The following is a 20,503-nucleotide window of genomic DNA, read 5'->3' on the forward strand; positions in this document are numbered from 1 at the left end:
ATTTCGTATGGAGCAAGGGACAAAAGTCCATAGCAATTCACATGGAATCACAGCCCTTGTCCTACTGATTTTCATGTTTTCGCTCCAATGAAGAAGTTTCTGGCAGGACAGAGCATAGACTAATAATAAGAGTAGACCGAGCTATGGCAACCCTTTTGCTGCTCATAAACCAAACCATGTGACTGGTGGATATCCTAGCAACAGCGGGCGTTGATCGTAGCAGACGATCAACGGCAGCGAGAAATAAAATAAATAGAATTGATGGAATGCGGAATATTTATGGGGTCCGATTTGTAAATTTGTTATTCTAAGTTGTAAATATTTTGTTAATACAGTGAGTTTTTCGTTTAGATCGTAATGTGCATATTCCTTAGTCAATTTCAATAACTCTATAAGCAATTAAAGATGCAAGTGCCCAAAATGAATCGGCATACGGTAAGAATTTTACCTAAAATTTCAATTTAAAATACCGATTAGTACATTTTTGCGTTAACGCAAAACGTTTACGCCATTACGTTCACGCCAACGCTTACGTAGCAGTTCCAAATGAAATAAAAGTTACTGAAAACTGTGATCAAAAACTAATGCCAAAATAATGCATAACTAAAAGAAAAAACAGTTCAATCTCTGCACCTGGAAAAAAAAATTATAATGAAAATACATTACGTCTTAAAATACATGTCGAGTGCCAAACTATAGATAATGTTGCCGTCTAGCAACCATGCCGCCAAAGTTTTCGCCAAGCCTTCCACCAGTCACATGATGTATCCATGAACCAATTTTTTCATCAGCAAGTCCGGGAAAGCTCGGTCTACTCTTATTATTAGTCTATGGGACAGAGCTTCACATGTGACGAAGAAGCCAAGAGCACGGGCCGACGGTGGTTCCACAGGCAGCCGTAAGAATTTACCACAGGGGGATCTCTAATTTAGTGCTGCAATGGCACAAATGTCTGAACTGGTGGTGTGACTATGTGGAGAAGTAATGTAAGGGACGTAGTACACTACTTATATTTGCAAATACCTATGTACCTGTTTTTGGCGAGTAAAAATAGGCACAAAGACTTTTTTGATTTGATTTGTCCTTGTACACTACTTACCTCATACTTTAGATCTTCACTACTTACTGATTTTTAGATCTACACCACTTAGTGTGGAAATGTGACTGAACCAATCTTTAAAAATTTCTTTCCCCTCCCCTTTGTGTTTTTGGTTATAACCTAGCTTGATCTCTGTTGCAGTTAATCTGCTTGCGCGATTTGCTCACATATGTGTTCTGCGATAAAGAGGGATCCTTTCCTAGCTTTTGCATAATTTTTTTGCATACACTGTTATCGCTTTAGGAATAGTTTAAATGTATGTTAGTGTTATTGAGTTTTTAAAGCTACTACATGCAATAGTATCATTTTTACCATATATACTGATTATCCGCGGTTACCATGCCACCCTATTTCATGGATAATAGGTAGTTTACTGTAGTACCAAAATCAAATTTCTCTGAAATGTCTTACATAGGTACAAGGGTGAAAGTTTTCTGTCTTTTTTTTTATTTCTATTTTTATGAAACATTGAGACGGAACAAGATAAAGTTAAAAAGTGATAAACAATCAATGAATGAATTAAATATGAAGAAAATGTAGAGAGATGATTTTTTTAATTTAATTTGTATTGTATGGTTATTCCAAGGAACTGCTACTCATTACCTGATGATAAAAAATAAACTGTTCTTGAATGAAGTAGGATAATTAGCTATTTTCTTTTTCACACATTAATTTTTTTCTTAAGCAATCGTATAGCTATTCAGTGTGTTTATTTCTAGTGGAGCACTTTCCGTAGAAAAACGGTGTTTAATTTTTAAGCAAAAAGCTCCATATTCAAACATTTTATTTACTTGAAAAGTAAATTTGGAACACACTCCATTTTTATTTTAAACATTTCTGTGTTAGGAATTTTCGTAACTTTCACCCCTGCATAGGCAACAACCTTTAGTTTCCTGTTATAAATTTAAAAAAAAAAAAAAAAATGTTTAATTGGTTCTAAACAATTAAAGCAGTACAAGAACTACTATGCCCAAAGTTATTGCTATTTATTTCTCTGTAGTAGAGTTTCGTGCACTAAGAATTTATCCCATTGCAGGCAGCATGCTACATTCTTTGCTTCATTGGTGTACTCACTGCTCATATTCAACCCCACGCAGATCTGATTTACGCAGGCACTTCCTTATTCATTCTGGAGAGCGTCCCTACCAGTGCAAGTGCTGTCCAAAGTCTTTCAAGCTGAAAAGCCATCTGCAGCAGCATTTACTTAGTCATAGTGGTGAACGACGTTTCAAGTGTGCGGTGTGCAACAAAAGTTTCACTCGTAAAGAAGGTTTGCAGTACCATGTCGCTACACATAATCATTGTGCTAATGATTCTAAACATGGTATTGAATTTACATAATTCCTTTTGCTCAATGTTGCTTTTTCGGAAAGAACTTTGAGATTCCTGTTCTGGAAGAGTGGGTAAGATTTTGGCACTCCGTAATGTCATTGTTTATTTTCTGATATGTCATAGTAATCCATGCAAATATATTAAGACTAATCTTTGGCTGTAGTGGTAAGTTTAAGTGAAATTTGGGAAGTCCTGTTTAAATCTTGTTTTAAAAATGACATATGAATTGATGTTTTGTGCAATGTTGAAATAATTCATAGTGAAGTTCAAAATATTTTTTGTTGTAAAATAGATTGCTGTATCGATGTTGAACAGTCTTTTGTTTTGCAATTATGACTGGAACTTATTCATAAAACCATAATCCAATTTTGTGTTTTCCTTTTGATATGCATTTTATATTATGTGTGGATGCATTCATTGTTTGTTGCACAAGAACTGCAGAGTTAACTCAATTCATTACTGTGCATAATATCTGTTCCCCTATTTCTGGTGCATTTCCTTTCTTCTGAAATAGTGTTATGCTTTTCTGTGAGTGCCACTGGAAAATATGTAAAAACTATAAAAGCTTTTAAATTTTTCTTTTTTTTTCTGTGCATTTGTAAAAATGTGCTATTTTGTTGAGTTATGAATAAATTTTTTTTTTGCTGGGAAGATGTATTTTTAGTGTGTTGTGTTTCTTTAGGCTTTGTTTTTAAATTTAGACTGAGAGGGATATATAAGTACATTCCACTATACACACATTATACGCATATAATAGTAATGATGGTTAAAATCAATCTGAATTGCAAAGCATTGTATGACTAATTTTCTTCATACTGTTACATAATAATATATTTGCTATCATTGCTGCTTGAAACCATTTTCCATTTATATGCTCACGGGAAAACAAGGTTTATGTATGATTGATGTGAATCTTAGTAGTGTGTTACTTCCAAAATTTTATTTCCTGTGCAGCAGGCTTCTTTTTATGTTTTCCCAATTTGATGTTAAGTCCAAGTTCACACTGTCTTGGGTCCTATCGCCTTCAATCTGAAATGAAAATTCAAAATTTTTAGCATACTGTAACCAGTTTGAAAATCATTAAAATATTATATCTTTGCATTAAAAAGCTAAAACCCCACTCTAAAAACTAAATTCAGTTTAATATCACTAGGCGTTTAGACTAGTCTAAATTCTCAAGAGTTTTCTTGAGATAAACTACTGTTGAATACTACTTTATACTACTTGAATACTTTATACTACTGTTGAAAGAAAACTTCATTTTAATTTGAATTATCTGTTTTGATGCAAATGTGTTATCTCTGAACATTTATTTTTTCATGGAAAAAAACTTTGAATTGTTAAATCAATTAACCAATGATAATGATTTTATTCTGTGATTAGTATAAATTATATTTTACTCTTTTTAGAGATGCCCATTACATTTACAGTCCAATTTCATTGATATTGCTATTGAATTATTCATAAATAATCTATGAAAGTCAAAGTACATCATGGACCTCCTCATGGACACCCCTCAAATGCGGACACCCCTCTTAAGCGGACAATTTTTAATTCCCCGAATCCAAGGCAAATAATATTATGAAACCCCTGTCCAGCGGACACCCCTCTTTTGCTGACAAAAAATGTATTTCGTTAGTGTCCTCATAAGAGGGATTTTACTGTATTGATGAAGTTAGTTACATTTTACAAATTTTATATATCTTTTCAAAAACATTTTATCTTATACTGATACACTTCAATACATGCCTTATTACGACTAAGCTTCTATGATGAGCCATGAGATACCTCCCTCAAGCTGTGGCTAAGGCAGAACTACAAGCACCAGACATGTCACTTCATCCAGAGACTGCAGTTTCATCTTTGTTATGGACTCATCAGTATGAATAGTCAAAACTGTTACCAACTGATGAGTACATGACAAAGACATAACCAACCTTTGGATGTCGTGACTGGAGTGTAGGTATATTGCTTTTAAAGTAGTGATGCAATATCAGTGCAGTTTAATTTGCTGCTCTCATCTAAAATGTATTCATTGAAATATTTACTCTTAATTTCTTGCAGGAAAGTTCTCACAACCTTCTCTTCATTTTTCCTCTCTGTGTCCTCGTGCAACTACACATCAACCAGATCTGTGCAAGCAGTTGCCAACCCACTCTAAGGAGCGTCCTCATCAATGCAAGTTGTGTCTGAAATCTTTCAAGCGACATCATCATCTTACTCAGCACTTGTTGAGCCATGCTAAACAGCATAATTTCACTTGCGCTAAGTGCAATAAAACTTTTACTTGCAAAGAAACTTTACAGGATCATTTCTTGTTTCATTGCGACAAATAAATGATGTAACTGATTTGATGTATAATTTGTCTGTGGGGATGAGAACTCCTTCTCTCTCTTTGCTTTCTTTGGTGTAGGAATAGATAAAATTATATTGTCTCTTCTAAAGAGAAGGGGGAAAATGCCTAATTCTTTTGTTGTTTTATTTCTATCATACTGAGGAAATAAGGATTAATTTCTATCTTTTGTTTATTATGTGAAGGAATCTATTCATCAATAAAAACACTCTGTTGCTCCGTTTTGGGTAAAATACTCTTGTAGTAAATACCTTTATAATGCCAACCTATAAAACACACAGCTTTTCAGAGGTAAGCAGTGAGTTTTTCAGTCTAAAAGGTTATTCTTCTCGTCTAAAATTCAAAGCTTTTAAATGATAATTAGTATTCACAATAGAAAAGTACCAGATTGCTCTTGAAAATGCACTTTTTTTTAAATTATAAAACGTACAGATAATCGTTCACGAATTATTATATTCATTAAATTGCATAATTTGTGCTTTGATACTCATTTTAGTAAAACCTTATTTTAATGTACAAATATATTGATATATTCTGAGTATTACATTATGAATTATCATATTACATAATGAATGTGTAATGAGTATTACACATGCGGTGCGCGTTATAATGGTCTTTTACTTTGTTTTACCCATGATCTGGGAAAAATAGACTGAATTGTTTTCTTTTAGTATAGTAAAAGTACATAAATGCTGAGTATTGCATTTTGGATATTATGTGTATTTCCATATAAATCACAAATCATGTCATATTCACTTACTGATTAAGAAAGACTTGCTGCTCTTTTTAAACTTTGAACAAATATGGTTACTTCAGAATGGTATAGTTTTAAATATTAATTTTAATTATTAACTTACAAATCATTGTTTTTTATTTTGTTCTATTTTAAAAACTTCGGTCAGTAAACTAAATACATCCAATATGACATTTTAAAAACTATTTTGAGGTTTTAGAAAAAGTTGCATCAACAAGTGTATTGAAACAAAGTCGACAATCAAGCCCTATGCTTTAATGTAAATATGTAAAAGTGATAAACACTTAGTTTCAAATACAAAGGGATTTTTTTTGCATGTCTACCTGCCATATTATTATTACTTATTCATTCTAGCTGTTCATTTTTATGCTTTTGAAAAAAGAAAACGTCATAATAATTTGAAGAACAAGCACATTAAACCTCATTATTTTTTGCTTCTTTAAAAACTTTTGTCTAATGCTGCGAAAATTTCTGCATGCAATTCACAGATCAAGTGTCTTTTTATAACTATTCACTGCATTGCAAGTAAAAACTGCTTCTGGTAAACTATTCCAAATGCCTACAACCTTGCTGAAATAATCATTTTTCCTGATTTCAAGATTGAGCATATGATATCACCAACAACTAAATCATTTTTGTCTCTCTTCTTTAAAATTTATTTTTTTCAATTTGAACTTTTTACTTTCTTATAGGGAGCCCCTCACAAGCTTTAGTTCTTCATTTGTGCCCAGAGTGCTCGTATTCTACTCCATTTAAATCAAAACTTCGGAGACACTTTCTCCTTCACTCCAAGGAGCGGCCTTATAGATGCGATTCCTGTCCAAAATCTTTCAAGTTGCGTCATCACCTTACTCAGCACGTGTTGATTCATACCGGAGAACGTAACTTCAAATGTGATGAGTGCTACAAAACATTTCCTCGGAAAGAAAACTTGCAGCGTCATCAGATAAATAAACATGCATAATCTTTCTAAACTTAAGACATGTTATCAATATGTTTTCATGTTATGTGTAGCTGAGACTTATCTTTTCTACTTTTCTTGTCTGTATAAATGTTTTTGATTTAATTTTGTTAAAAAAATAAAATTTTTACTATTAGTCTTTTATTTACAAATAGTAGTAGTAGTAAATTGATTTTATTGAAAACTCATCGTTCCAGAGTCCATTTTTATGTGATTATTAAATTCTTTTAGAGTGGAACCCCGATTTTACGTATACCGTCAGACTGGTAATAAAAAATACACCAATCAGGAAATCGTAAAATCAGGGGTGGGTTAAAAATTAAGCATAATAAGTTAATTTTACCAATGGACTAGTGAAAGAAATTTAATCGTTAACTGTTGTCTTGTTTTTGTATAAAATTTCATCTATAGTAAGTTATATTTGAGCACCTTTTTGCAATTTTGCTTTTAGGTTTGCATTTGCAATTTAAATTTATTCAAAATAGTTTTTTTTTTTTCTGCTTTGACAATAAGGATAATAGGACGGAACAGAACGAATGCCAGAACAACTTCAAAAAGCTAAAAAACAAATTTATATTGAGAAAAAAGGACACAAAAAAAAGTGTCTTGTAAAGAGGAAATACCTTTGATCTGTTTGTAGGAAAGCGTATTGTTAAATTCTGTAAATAGTAATTATTTTTATGACTAATATGTTGTAATCTGGCTAAATTTGGCAATTATTCCATTATTCTTCATTTAAAATATTGTAGTAACTTAACCTGTAAATAGTTTCTTTTAATGAATATACAACCCCCCTACATTCGAATGAAGTATACCGCCCCCCCTTTCTGAACGATAAGATTTGTGAATGGAATAAAAAGAAAATATGAGAAATTTATAGAACTTTATGGGATTTTCTAGATATTTCTTAGCTCGGTATAAAATGCCGGGCGTCTTGTGAATGGGGGAGTCAGTTTGTTTTCTAACTGTGGAGTCTCGTTTTCAGCGTTCCGCTGGAAGTGTGTATTAGCCTTTGCACTGTGTTTTTGCTTATTTTGATGTGAATACATGTGGACCGTTGAGTTTACGGTGTTAATTGATATTTGCCTAATTGCTATGGTTAATTTAGCAGTTGCTAAGAATATTTCTTGTACATAGTTGTAAATAAATCTCCTGTGTTTTCTCAAGAACTGTGTCATCATTAAAGAACTTCTTGAAGTGGCTGGACTCGTAAAAGTACTAAGCAGACTTTCCGAGAAAGAGGTGCGTAAAAGCCAGAGTATTTTTACATTAACAGCATAGTATTTTTCACAGACCAACAGAAAATGACGTCAAAAGCATCATAATGTATGAAACAGACAACGTAGAATCGGGATTCCACTATATTTTGTTCAGCCATTTTTTTTCTTTTTGCAGCTATGTATGTAGGCTGTAACTATAATAGAAGTTAGTACTGTCAAACCTTTGTGTCTCGAACCTCCTTATCTTGAAAACCTCGATGTCTCGGGAAAAAAAATCCCCAGCATTTTTTCTATAAAACTCCTATGTATTTTCCATAGTTATCTCGAAATTTATTTTTCCAAACCCTTGATATGTTGAAATTTTTGCACAGAAGCAAGTTTCAAGGGTTGTTTTTCTTCAACAACTTATGTAGTAAAACCAGTTCCAGGGACAATTGCTTAACATTTTTCATCCCTTTTCTTGGAAATTTTGTGAGTAGAGGATTGGGGTAAGATAATAGGGCAGTGTTGGTATGAGGGAGGTGCTGTGTTTCCCCCAGAGTTTAGAATCCTTGTGCATTTGTTGTGCACTTTGAGGAAAGGGGGTCAATTTTCGGTCTGTCAGTTTTCAAGCGAAAACGGAAAATGCGTTCCTCATTTTCATCATTTTGCTTTTTTAACTCCTACAAAAACTCTCCTTTGTCTGCTGAGAACTTTTTGAATGTGGGGTTACTGGTTGAAGATAAAATTAGAATTTTTTAATTTTATCGTGAAAAAAACAAGTTGAAATTGTTGTTCATTTCAAAATCACATCCTGTGCACTTTCGACAATTGTAAAATTTCAAATCTTGTAAAATATTGAAGACTACTTTATTGATCGTGATTCGAAGTAGTTCCATAATACATATATAAGTGCATATAGCGTACGTGTGTGTAATTGTGAATGTTACTAATGTAATTATGTTTAAAACTTGATAACTCAAAAACTCGATGTCTCAAATTTTTCCCTTGTCCCGAGAGATTTGAGACATCGTGGGTGTACTGTATTTAGTTACGTCTCATGCAACCTGCCACCTTACTGTTTTGCAGTTCATCAATAGTCACCAGCGTTGTGTGCAACCCGTTTTCAACAGTGTGGAAGCTATATTATACCTGTAGTAGCTTCTTTTCAGCTGGATAGTTCGAGTACAGCGATCTACTGCCTCAAAAATATCTGGAACAGTTCTGAAGCGAATGCCACAAAGTGATATCTTCATCTTAAAATTAAGAAAATGTCATTAAGATAAACCATTGTGACTGCCTGATTTAATTCCGGAAGGTTCCAGATATTTTTGAGGCAGTACATTGCTCCACTCGAACTATCAGCTGAATAGGCGCTACTACACATATCCTACAGCTTCCAAATCATTGAATGAGGGTTGTACACACTGTACACAATGCTGGCGACTTTATTGAAGTACTGTCAAACTTGGTGGCAGGCATGGGCGCCCATATGCAAAGTTGAAAGGGGGGGCTCAAATATTTTCCCTGTGGTTTAGCTGGATATTTTCCACGTGGAAACAGATTTCAAGGCAGATTAGAGTCATTAAAATTTGACATTTTTAATAACTTATTCATTAACGGCTGGAGAAGAAATGTTTTTACATTTTTGCAAAGAAAAAATACTAAAAGCAAGGAAGTTCTAATTTCAAAGGGAGGGGGGGGGGCTTGCCCCCTATATGGGCCCCCCTGGTGTCAGGTATATGTAAATAAATAGTAAATGTAAATAAATAGTTACCACTACCAAAGTGCCATCTCTTGTACAATATTATGAATTCTATACTTTTTTTCCTTTCATTGTGATAAATAAATTTATTTATTTTTGTAAATTTTAACAATGATGACGTTACAGATTGCAGCTCGCAATCCCGTCTGCTTCATTTGTGCCCTGAGTGTCCATATTCCACTCCACGAAAGCAAGATTTAAGCAAGCACATGTGCATCCACTCCGGAGAGCGTCCTTATCAGTGCAAGTTCTGTCCAAAATCTTTCAAAAGGACAAACCACTTGCAACAGCATACACAGATTCACACTGGTGAACGGCGCCACTTCAGATGTGATGCCTGCAATAAAAGTTTTATCCGCAAAGACAGCTTAAAGTATCATCTAATTACAAGTATTCATTGCAGCAACAGCTTGAATAAAACAATTCAGTTTTGAACATATTTTTATTTCTGATAAAACAAATCAGTTTTGTCTTTTCTTGGTTTAGTGCAAAATGCTTAATATATGATGCAAAACATGGAATTGTCATAATTTGAACAGACAATCAAATTTATATGCTTTGTCACTATTGTACTTTCTTTGTACCATTATTGTTTTGCTTTACTTCAATTCTTTCAAATTTAATTAAGGTTTTGTGTATATAATTGTACCTAACTGTGTGCATGACTTAAAGATTTTACTTTATAAAACTGCCAGAGTATTTTAAAATTTTACTTTTTACTGTTTATTTTATTAGAGTAGAGAGAACATCAGTTATTGGAATTCGAATACTGACCAATTTTTGTTTTAAAAAAATGACCCATTTAAAAAATTTGAATTTTTGCTCCATTTAGAAGCTCTACGAGTGACCTTGTGAAACTAGATGAGCCAACTCACAGTGTTATTTTGAAATATACTACTGGTTTTTATGTATCTCTTTTCTTTGTGTTGTTACCTTTTGCCTTTTTATTACTATTTTTATCTTATTTTATTTTTCATTAATTGATTTTTTAAATGATCTGTTGCCTGAAAAATCTGACCATTCCAAGACCCGGATTGTTTTAAGTTATCATTGTTTTAGTCATATGTGAACATTTTATCTTTTTACATTTAGTACCCATAAAGAGAATAAACATATTACTCACTTTTAAATAAAGCAGAGAGAAGTGTGGAAGCGATTTGAGAAGAAATGACTTCCATGATTTAAGTGTAGAAATAAAATTTAAACTATCATAGCGGAGAAATTAATATCAAATGCTTTCCATCCATTGATGGCAAAATACTTCGAATTTCTAAATGTTGAATGTTTTTTCAGTAGACAGGTTTATAGAGAGATCTGGTTAATCAAAGATGTGTTTACAAGGTTTGTGGAGTCCTATCAGACTTTTATTTTATTAAACCAAGTTTTATTTCGTTTTCCTAATATGTGATCCATTCTTCTCCACAGGTGAAACATCCTTCCATAATTTGCTCTCTCCCGTTGTGTTTCATGAGTGTCCAAATTGTACTTATTCCACCCCACATAAAACTAACTTGTGTAACCACATGAGGACTCACACTGGAGAACATCCATACTCCTGCTACGTTTGCAAGAAAAGATTCAAGCAAAAGGCTCACCTTCAACAACATATGCTTTCTCACAGTGGTCAACGACCTTTCAAATGCAATGTTTGTGGCAAGTGTTTCACTCGGAAGGAATATCTACAGGGTCATTTTGTGACTTGTCATGGAATATAATTTTGTTCATAGGTTAATACTTAGTTCAGATACTGTTTCGTGCCCTGCAAGAGAGTTTTTACTCAGGTTATGTGTGCATACTTAAAATTGCTTCAAGTTGGATTCTGTTCATACCAGGAAAAATTGATTTGAATGAGATTGCTTAAAACAGCTGTGCTAATTTTTTCAGATTGGGGGAAACTTTTCTGGGACTATCCTTAATTTCCTGGGGTTTTTAATATAAAAATTCTGGAATTTCAAATACAAAAATGGCAGCCAGTAACAGGCTCTGGGCGCAACTAGGGTGGTCCTAGTATTTTTATCAATTCCCAATCCATGTTGCAGAAACAGAGCAAAATTTGCAGAACGTCTGCAGACTATTTTTTGGTAGGAGGAGAAAGTAACCTAAAATTTTGAAATTGTAAATTTCATCAAAGAAAATTTTTACCATATTTTGTCTCTATAATCCGCTAGTAACCTGTACTTGTTTTAGCATTTTCTGAATTTAAATTTTATGTTTAACATAATGTCAGTTCATCTTGAAGACTATTGTTTTATTTTTTTATCTGTGTCACTGACTGCAGAAAAAATTCTGCTACAGGTTTTCAATAAAGATCAGGAGCTCTGTTAAAACTATTCACCTCCTTTACAAATAACAGTTGCAGGGTTCGTACGCCCCGGGAAAACCTGGAATTGTCAGGGAAAATGAGATGGTTAAAAATGTCAGGGAATTTTCCAATTTGGGCCCCAAAATTTTTTTTCCAATTTTTTCCCCTGGAATTTTTTACCATGAGATCTAATCTTCGTTTTTATCGGTGTCTCCTGGGAAAAATTTTAAATTTTGAGGCCAAATCTGGCTAGCAATAAAAAAAATGGCAACACAGAAAAAAAAAAAACCTTTCGCAGTCTCTATTTTTGGTCCTCAATAGTTCCCAAGCAAAAAATTCCTCAGGTGAACAGGAATTATGCACAAACTCAACAGGGGAGAAAACAATTCACTGCTTCTGAAGCACAAGCCTGAGGGTGAGAGGGTCAATCGGGGAAAACCATTTTTTTAATCGAAATGTCTTTTCAGCAACATGTGAAACATAGTCGCCATTTTTGGTCATTCACAATATGGAAGTAGATGTGATGCATAAATGCCTAAGTTTCCAAAAACAAAGCATAATTGGATGTTTTCTTGAACTGCTAAGTAATGAAAGTAACGCAAAATGTGCTGCAAATTGTTTTTTTGAGCAATCACGATTGCTTATTGTTCTCATTTGACTGTTTTGATGTTCCTATGATTTTATACCTCCCGCCTCCCTTTGCAGCACCACTGTCGGCCGACCGCCTCACAATGCTGCTTCTCTAGCGAAAACAGTCTCCAGGTTGCGTCACTTACTTGCCTACAGTTACAAATACATCTACACACACATACACCTACACACACAAACACACATGCATACATACAGACACACAAACACATACGCATTATTATTATTTTTTTTTCAATTTTAAATATGTAGTTTTCTTGAGAAATGAAAAATTTTGTTCAGAAAACTTAATCTTATCCTTATTGCCTTGGGCACAAAAAAAATTGGTTGCAAAAAAAATTTCAACTGAATTGTAGTTTCATAAAGATTTATTATTTTAAATTGTTTTCATGTTACAAATTCAAAAAATTATTTTCAAATTTTTGACTTAGCCGCCATATTTGGTCATTTCCAAGATGGAAGTACACAAGGCTTTTTAAGTGTCTAGGTTTCCGAAAACGGCATTGGATGTTTATTGCAATGCAAACTATTGAAAACAACGCAAAATGTGCCCCCTTTTTATTGTGGATTATTCATAATTATTGTTTGGAAAGATGCAAAATTTTATCTTTAGAACATTTTTTTATTGTAATTGATTTTATATACAAATACAAAAGTGACGACCAGCAACAGGCTCTGGGCCCAGCTAGACTGGTCCTAGTCAATTTACAATCCCCAGTGAAGATCAATGGCCCTCTTAAAACCATCTACTCCCTTGCTTATTACCACCTCTTCCGTTAAGCTGTTCCAAGGTTCCACTACCCTGCTATAATAATAATTTTTCCTAATATCCATGTTAGCCTGAGATTTAAATAGCTTAAAACAATGACCCCTTGTCCTGTTTTCAGTGCTAAACTTCAGCCTCGTAACATCTTTCATTTTAATAAATTTAAACAACTGAATCATGTCCCCTCGTTCTCTTCTTTGCTCAAGACTGTACATTTTTAACCTTCTAAGCCTGGAATCATGGTCTAAATGAGAAAATCCATTTATTAGCCTTGTAGCCCATACATTAATATCTTTCTTAAGATAAGGAGACCAAAACTGAACAGCATACTCCAAATGAGGTCTTACCAAACTTCTATATAAAGGCAGAAGAACTTCTTTAGATTTGTTTGAAATAGATCTATTGATAACCCAAGCATCTTATTGGCTTTGTTACTAGCTATGCTACACTGTGTTGACTGAACTTTAAATCCTGACTTATTAAGACGCCCAGATCAGTAACTTTTTCTGCCTGACTAATGACTGAACCTTGCAAATAATAACTCGTACAGTTATTGCCATGCCCTAAATGTAGCACTTGACATTTCCCAACATTAACAGCCGTACCCCATTAATCAGCCCACTCTGTAATATGATCTAGATCCTCTTGCAGCTGATTTGCTTGTTCTTCATTTTCTACACTCCCCATAACTTTGACATCATCAGCAAAACAATTCATGTTCCCAGAAATATTTTTATAAATATCGTTCATAAAAACAATGAACAAAACAGGCCCTAACACTGATCCTTGAGGAACCCCGCTTAAAACCTCACTCCAATTAGAATAATTTCCCCGTACAACTACCCTTTGTTTCCTTCCAGTCAGCCAGTTTTTTACCCAAATGAAAGTTTTCCCTTATATTCCTATATCAGCTAACCATAGGCGGATTTATGGGGGGTCAGAGGGGGGCAATGCCCCCCCCCCAGTTTTGGGAGGACTTTATGTGGTAACAACTTATCTTCCAAAATCTTATAACAAAAAAAAATCATGATTTTTTCTTTTTTGAATAGGAAATTAAAGTTTATTTTTTCTTTTAAACTTAAAATAGCCGTTTCTTACAAAGTTTGAACAATACTGTACAACTGTATAATCTACTGCTCAATTTCAGAGACTGGAAAGTGCAAATTATTGATAGGTTCTAAAATCCTTGAAAAGAATTGGCGCAGTATAGCCTACAAGGGCTCTTGAGCCAAAAACCCAATCTAACCAAACAAACCTTGAAAATAATTAGACAAGTCTTTGAAACTCCTAAGCAAAGTGTGCTTCAATTTTATTTCTTATCAAGTGTATAAATTAAGAATTGTTCAAATGGGTAGTATGTTACTCTCTTGATACCTATTCTCTAAATCTGTGCACCATTTCTTTTAAAGTATTAACTTGCATCACAAAGCACTTTTAAAGCGTAAAACTTAAAAAACAATTATTTGCCTATTATTTCCAATTACCCCTTATAAGACTTCAAAATGCAGAATTTTATATCCATTTTAGATAATTTCCTCCGGGGGAGTAACCCCCGGCCCTCCCCCCCCCCAAAAAACTGGAGATATCTATATCCCACTTCAAAGGGAGCACTGCGTCACTCTCTTAATACCAGCCCCCTCTTTTTTAAGGTCAATTCAAAAAGGACAGCATGATTACACACAGTAATGAAAACGACACATAAAAAAGTAAAGAATGGCCTTACGCATCACAGAAAACTGGCAAAAACATTGGGGGGGGGGGGGGGGGGGCGCAATTAAAATTGTTGCTCCAGAAAAAAAAATCCTGCCCCCCCAGGGACTTGGTCCTAAATCCGCCTATGCAGCTAACTTGCTAAGTAGAGCAACATGCGGTATCTTATCGAAAGCTTTTTGAAAATCAACGTAAACAACATCTACAGGCTTCTTATTGTCCAAAGCCATGGTAACTTTGTCATAGAAATGTAATAAATTAGTTGCACAAGACTTACCTTTCCTGAAACCGTACTGAAAACGGTACAGTTTGACGCTCATGTGCTAAAAACTGACTATTTTGTCCTAATTGTACTTTTTTAAGGATTATTAATTATTTATAACTACTTGTATGCTACAAATTCAAAAATTTGCTTATTTTCTAAATTTTTCACTTAGTCGCCATATTTGGTCATTTTCAAGAATGGAAGTCGACATAAATTTCCAAAAACAGAATTTGATGTTTATCACAATGTTGACTATTGAAAGTTAATCATATTTGTACTGAAAAATAGCTTTGTATTTTGCTCAATTCGTTTTGTGTTGCATACTAATAAGAAAATAAAAGGAAGTGTTGTAAACCAAAAGCAGATGCTAAAAGATTGCTGCACGAATACAACAAAACTCTAATATTATGCATGAGTCGTGGCATCGAAGAAACGCTAAATTAAGTTGAAAGTACTTTGTTTTCAACAAGTAGTAAACGAATGAAAGCAATTTTGAACAAAACATTGAATAAAAAAAATTAATTTTGGGAGAAAAAAGAAAAAAAATTCCAAGGGGTTTTTTTTTCTTAATCTAAGGGGAAAAGTTTCAGTTCTTATGCATTGCTAATTTAAAAAATTTTAATTATTTTGAAAACATCGTCATTTAAACATAATTTTGAATGAAGCGAGTAACCTGGAATTTTCTAAAAAAAACTACCTACGATTCACCTTATGTATGTATGTAGGTTTTTCCATTGAAACCCAATGTAAATACTTGAGAGGACTTGGGTAAGGGCAGCAATTTCAAGTTTTTGCCCCGGCTCGAAAAAATATTAGATCCAGCACTAAACAGGCACAGTCAAAATAGTCTACAAAACTGTTGCATTCTCTCTAGAAGTGTTTTGTTATTATTTAATTCAGCAATCTAAGAGGGGGAAAAAATCTGGCAATACTTTTCAGGATTTTAGAATCTAGGGCAGTTTTACCCCTGCTAAATTCAATATGCTTTTTTTTTTTTTTTTTTTTAACTATAGGCATTTTGGTAGTTATACATAGATTTTTCACGAGAGATCAGAATGAATTATATTTTGTTAAAAACCAAAGGTTTTAAAAATGAAAAATAGTTACTTTACATCAAAGGTACAGGAAAATGAATTTGTTTTACATTAAATTGAGGCCAGAATTAATAGATGTGCAGCCATGCCAACTCTGCTGCTGTAGTGTTCAATCTCGTGCCTCCTGCCTAAAAACGATTTTCTCCTGATTTTTGTGGAATTCAAAAGTCATAAGACTTTGATTGTGAGGAGTCTTTTTTATTATCTCAGTAGTGATAATTTTAAAAGTCTAATGACTGAATATTAAGGAATCAGACAAACTTGTTAACTAAAAAATATATAAATGTTACATTTTGTGGATTAATCTTTATAATTAGTGTTAAGAACACGGAAATTTTCAATTTTGTGCTGGCATTTGTCTGATTCCATGATACGAACATTTCTCCTTCCTTTTTCATTTCGTAAGGTTATCAAGTCTGTATGTGAGACAGATTTGCCTTATGGACTGAACACGGCTATGAACTAGTGTATTACAAATTCATATTTATGTTTGTTGTTAAACATTTATTTCATTTCCATTTGTTCTTCAAGCAGTTTGAAGTACATAATATTTTCTCTCCAGATTTATTATTTATGTAATATAATGATTCATTTCTATACTGTTGGGTTTTAATAGCAGTTAAAAAATAAAGTGTTTGGTACTGTATTGTTATTAAAATAATATTTGGTGAATTAATGATGATAGTTTTATACAGTTTTGCTGCATTTATACTATTGGTTGATAGAAACTCATCTGAAGTTCACCTTCATTTATTTAAAAAAAAATTCTCTTTGTATTAATTTAAAAAACATTTTCATGTATGTAAAAAATAAAATCATTTTTAATAATGTATTGCTAGTATAGAACTGAGCGGTATTTCTGATTGTATTTTATAAATTATTCTTTACATAGCAAAAAATCGACTTGATGTTGGTGTGTAATTTTATTTTGAGTCAATATTAAGATATTTTCATTCTTTTTCAAGTATTAATCTTCATTTTTGATAGAAAAGTGTTCCATATTTCTACTTGCACAATAAAGTAGGAAAAACATTTAGTCTTGCTAAATATTTTGGCATTTTTGAAATTTAAAAATTTGTCAAGCAATCAGAAAGTTTATATCTTGAAATGAGAACTATGACAAATACAAATACAAAAGTGACGACCAGCAACAGGCTCTGGGCCTAGCTAGACTGGTCCTAGTCAATTTACAATCCCCAGTGAAGATCAATGGCTCTCTTAAAACTATCTACTCCCTTGCTCATTACCACCTCTTCCGGTAAACTGTTCCAAGGTTCCACTACCCTGCTAAAATAATAATTTTTCCTAATATCCATGTTAGCCTGGGATTTAAATAGCTTAAAACAATGACCCCTTGTCCTGTTTTCAGTGCTAAACTTCAGCCCCGTAACATCTTTCATTTTAATAAATTTAAACAACTGAATCATGTCCTCTTGGTCTCTTCTCTGCTCAAGACTGTACATTTTTAGCCTTCTAAGCCTGGAATCGTAGTCTAAATGAGAAAGTCCATTTATTAGCCTTGTAGCTTGCCTTTGAACCCTTTCCAATACATTAATGTCTTTCTTAAGATAAGGAGACAAAACTGAACAGCATACTCCAAATGAGGTCTTACCAAACTTCTATATAAGGGGAAGAACTTCTTTAGATTTGTTTGAAATATATCTATTGATAAACCCAAGCATCTTATTGGCATTGTAACTAGCAATGCTGCACTGTTGGCTAAACTTTAAATCCTGACTTATTAAGACCCCCAGATCAGTAACTTTGTCCAAAGATGACCAATTTGTGCATGTTATTAAATCAATATCTTAAATCAAGTCCTTTGCTCATGACCTGCTATAATGCATTTGGCCCAGAACCTAAAGGTTTATGATTCTAATCTTGGCATTACTATTGCTGTTCTGAAATGAAATGAAGTGGGGAGGTGGTAGTGACATGTTTTCTAATCCTCATTGACTTACTTATTTGATGGGAGTTTTTCTGATTTTCTCATATTCAATATGCAAATGTAAACTCAACAGAAGATACAGGACAGTATCTGCTGAAATGAGTTGTTGAGATATTTAAAGAAATGCGTTTAGGATTCCATACCAGGCAAATAGTGGAACTTGACGTGTTTCTCATGCTTTATTCTCAGCAGAAACCAAATAAGCAAGCTTGTACAATAAAACTCAAGTACAATCGATGAAAAAAATGCAAAGAAATAAAAAAATTGTAGATAATACCTATTACTCTCCCACAGCAGTTACAGAATCACTGTTTTAAAGTTTTCCCCAAAGATGCTGTTCAAGAAGGTGAAAAAATGTTTTAATTTTCTTGAAATTATTATTAGGTATTCATTTATATGTAAACATTGTATTTAAAAGAGGTTTTTTTTTTCTTTCAAAATAATTTTATGTATGAATAACTGAGATCCTATTTTTTTCTGCCACTTACTTAGTAAAAATGAAATGTTATTAAGTAGGTATTTTTGAAGCCTGATGAAGTACGGAACAAGAAAAATATAACCAAATGCTTAGTTAAAATGTACATGTATATGTGTGTGTGTGTGTATGTTTTTAAAATTATGAATGCAATTTTTTATTTGCTGCTTTTTTTTCCTGAAGTACGTTATACGTAGTCTTCCATATTTGACCGTGGAACTGTTTTTAATCAACTTTATTTGTATTTTTTATTTTTAAAAAAATGTTCTGTAATTCATGAAAAATTTATCTTACATTTTAAAGTTTTCCTTTGAATGCAGCCTTGAACTTTGCTTTTCTCTAGGGATTGAACCATTCGAAGAATTCCATCAACCTTTCATTGTCCATAAATGTCCGGATTGCCCCTACGAGACAATTCGAAAAGGGGACATGGGTAGGCACAGCAGAATTCACTCTGGAGAGCGCCCCTTCTCCTGTAGCATTTGCTCTCAGTGCTTCAAGCAGAAAATTCATCTTCAAAGGCATGCCATTTCTCATACTGCCAAACGCCATTTTGGATGCCAAATATGCAAGCTCCACTTCAACACTAAAGTTTCTTTAAACGAACACTTAATTTTTCAACATCAACTGCATAATTGATGGATTTGCTTGATTGGTTTCTCTGCACCTGCGGAGTTGGTTTGTGCATTTATAATCTGAACTGGTTTTTGAAATAAAATAATTTAAAAACTTTATTTCTTTCCTGAGAACTAATTATCAGTTTCCTTCCCACTTGACCCTCGAGCTCTTTCACAGGAATATTTAGCCCTGCCACTGGTAAATAAATATTTAAAATGCTGTCCTCTTACTGGTAATAATTATGCATTTTTGGTAGAAGAGATTACTTATAACAATATTTTCACAGGGGATGTAAAAAAATCATGACTCTCACAAAATGTATTGTATTTTTGAAAAAAAAAATGTTTGTTTCAGTATATTCAAATTAAACAAAATACAGGGAATTTCAGAAAGAATGATCCATTTTGATATGTGTATGTTGATTAAAACTGAACATAAATGCTTCATGAAATACACCGCCAGCTCAGTCATTTCCAGCCGAGGACTGCAGTTTCGTGCTTATTAGCACTCATCAGCCCGGCATAGGAAAGTGACTGAGCTGGAGATGGAAAAACCTCTTAAGGAAGCCAAGAGTGCCAAACAAACTGGTAGCTAATATAGAATTAGCTCAGACCAGACGAGTGGCTGAAACAATGGTTCGGTTGGACTCGAACATTGAAGGCAAGGCATGGTATATTCAGTAAATTACCGCCCATAGAGCTAATTCTATATTAGCTACCAGTTTGTTTGGCACTCTTGGCTTCCTTAAGAGGTTTTTCCATCTCCAGCTCAGTCACTTTCCTATGCTGGGCTGATGAGTGCTAATAAGCACGAAACTGCAGTCCTCGGCTGGAAATGACTGAGCTGGCGGTGTATTTCATGTATTTCTGCCTTAGCCCTTGCTAATGGGCGGTAATTTACTGAATAAATGCTTCGGCTTAACTTTTTGTTTCATGGATAATATTTTTTGAAAAGTTGCTTGATATAATCCTTTTAGATATACAACACTTAGTGGCACAATAGCCTATGGTGCCGGGCCTATTGTGTCACTCGTATTTTTCGTAACAGAGGGTTCTGGGGTGCTTGACAGACGTTCTGGTTTGATAATTAGCCAAGCTCGGAACCCCCCAGTTTCTAGTTCCCAAGCATCCATTGAAGGGATGAAAGACTGAGTCAACCTTGCTCAATGTGGTAATCTCCAGCGTGAAAGCATTAAACGCTATCATTAAGCCACT

At 33.6% G+C, this 20,503-nt stretch overlaps 1 protein-coding gene across 1 annotated transcript in view; it reads left to right on the forward strand.

Annotated features, from left to right (window-relative positions):
• The first annotated feature begins 2,065 nt into the window (after nucleotides 1-2,065).
• LOC129219865 (oocyte zinc finger protein XlCOF6-like) overlaps nucleotides 2,066-20,503 on the forward strand; it is a 46,729-nt gene continuing 28,291 nt past the window's right edge. The window contains exons 1-4 of the mRNA XM_054854177.1: nucleotides 2,066-2,423; nucleotides 4,496-4,609; nucleotides 6,231-6,419; nucleotides 10,889-11,116. Of these exons, the coding sequence (XP_054710152.1) occupies nucleotides 2,066-2,423; nucleotides 4,496-4,609; nucleotides 6,231-6,419; nucleotides 10,889-11,116 (889 nt within the window). The remainder of the gene's footprint in view (nucleotides 2,424-4,495; nucleotides 4,610-6,230; nucleotides 6,420-10,888; nucleotides 11,117-20,503) is intronic.

The sequence above is a fragment of the Uloborus diversus genome, chromosome 4 (assembly GCF_026930045.1).
Source record: "Uloborus diversus isolate 005 chromosome 4, Udiv.v.3.1, whole genome shotgun sequence".
NCBI classification, from domain to species: Eukaryota; Metazoa; Arthropoda; class Arachnida; order Araneae; family Uloboridae; genus Uloborus; species Uloborus diversus.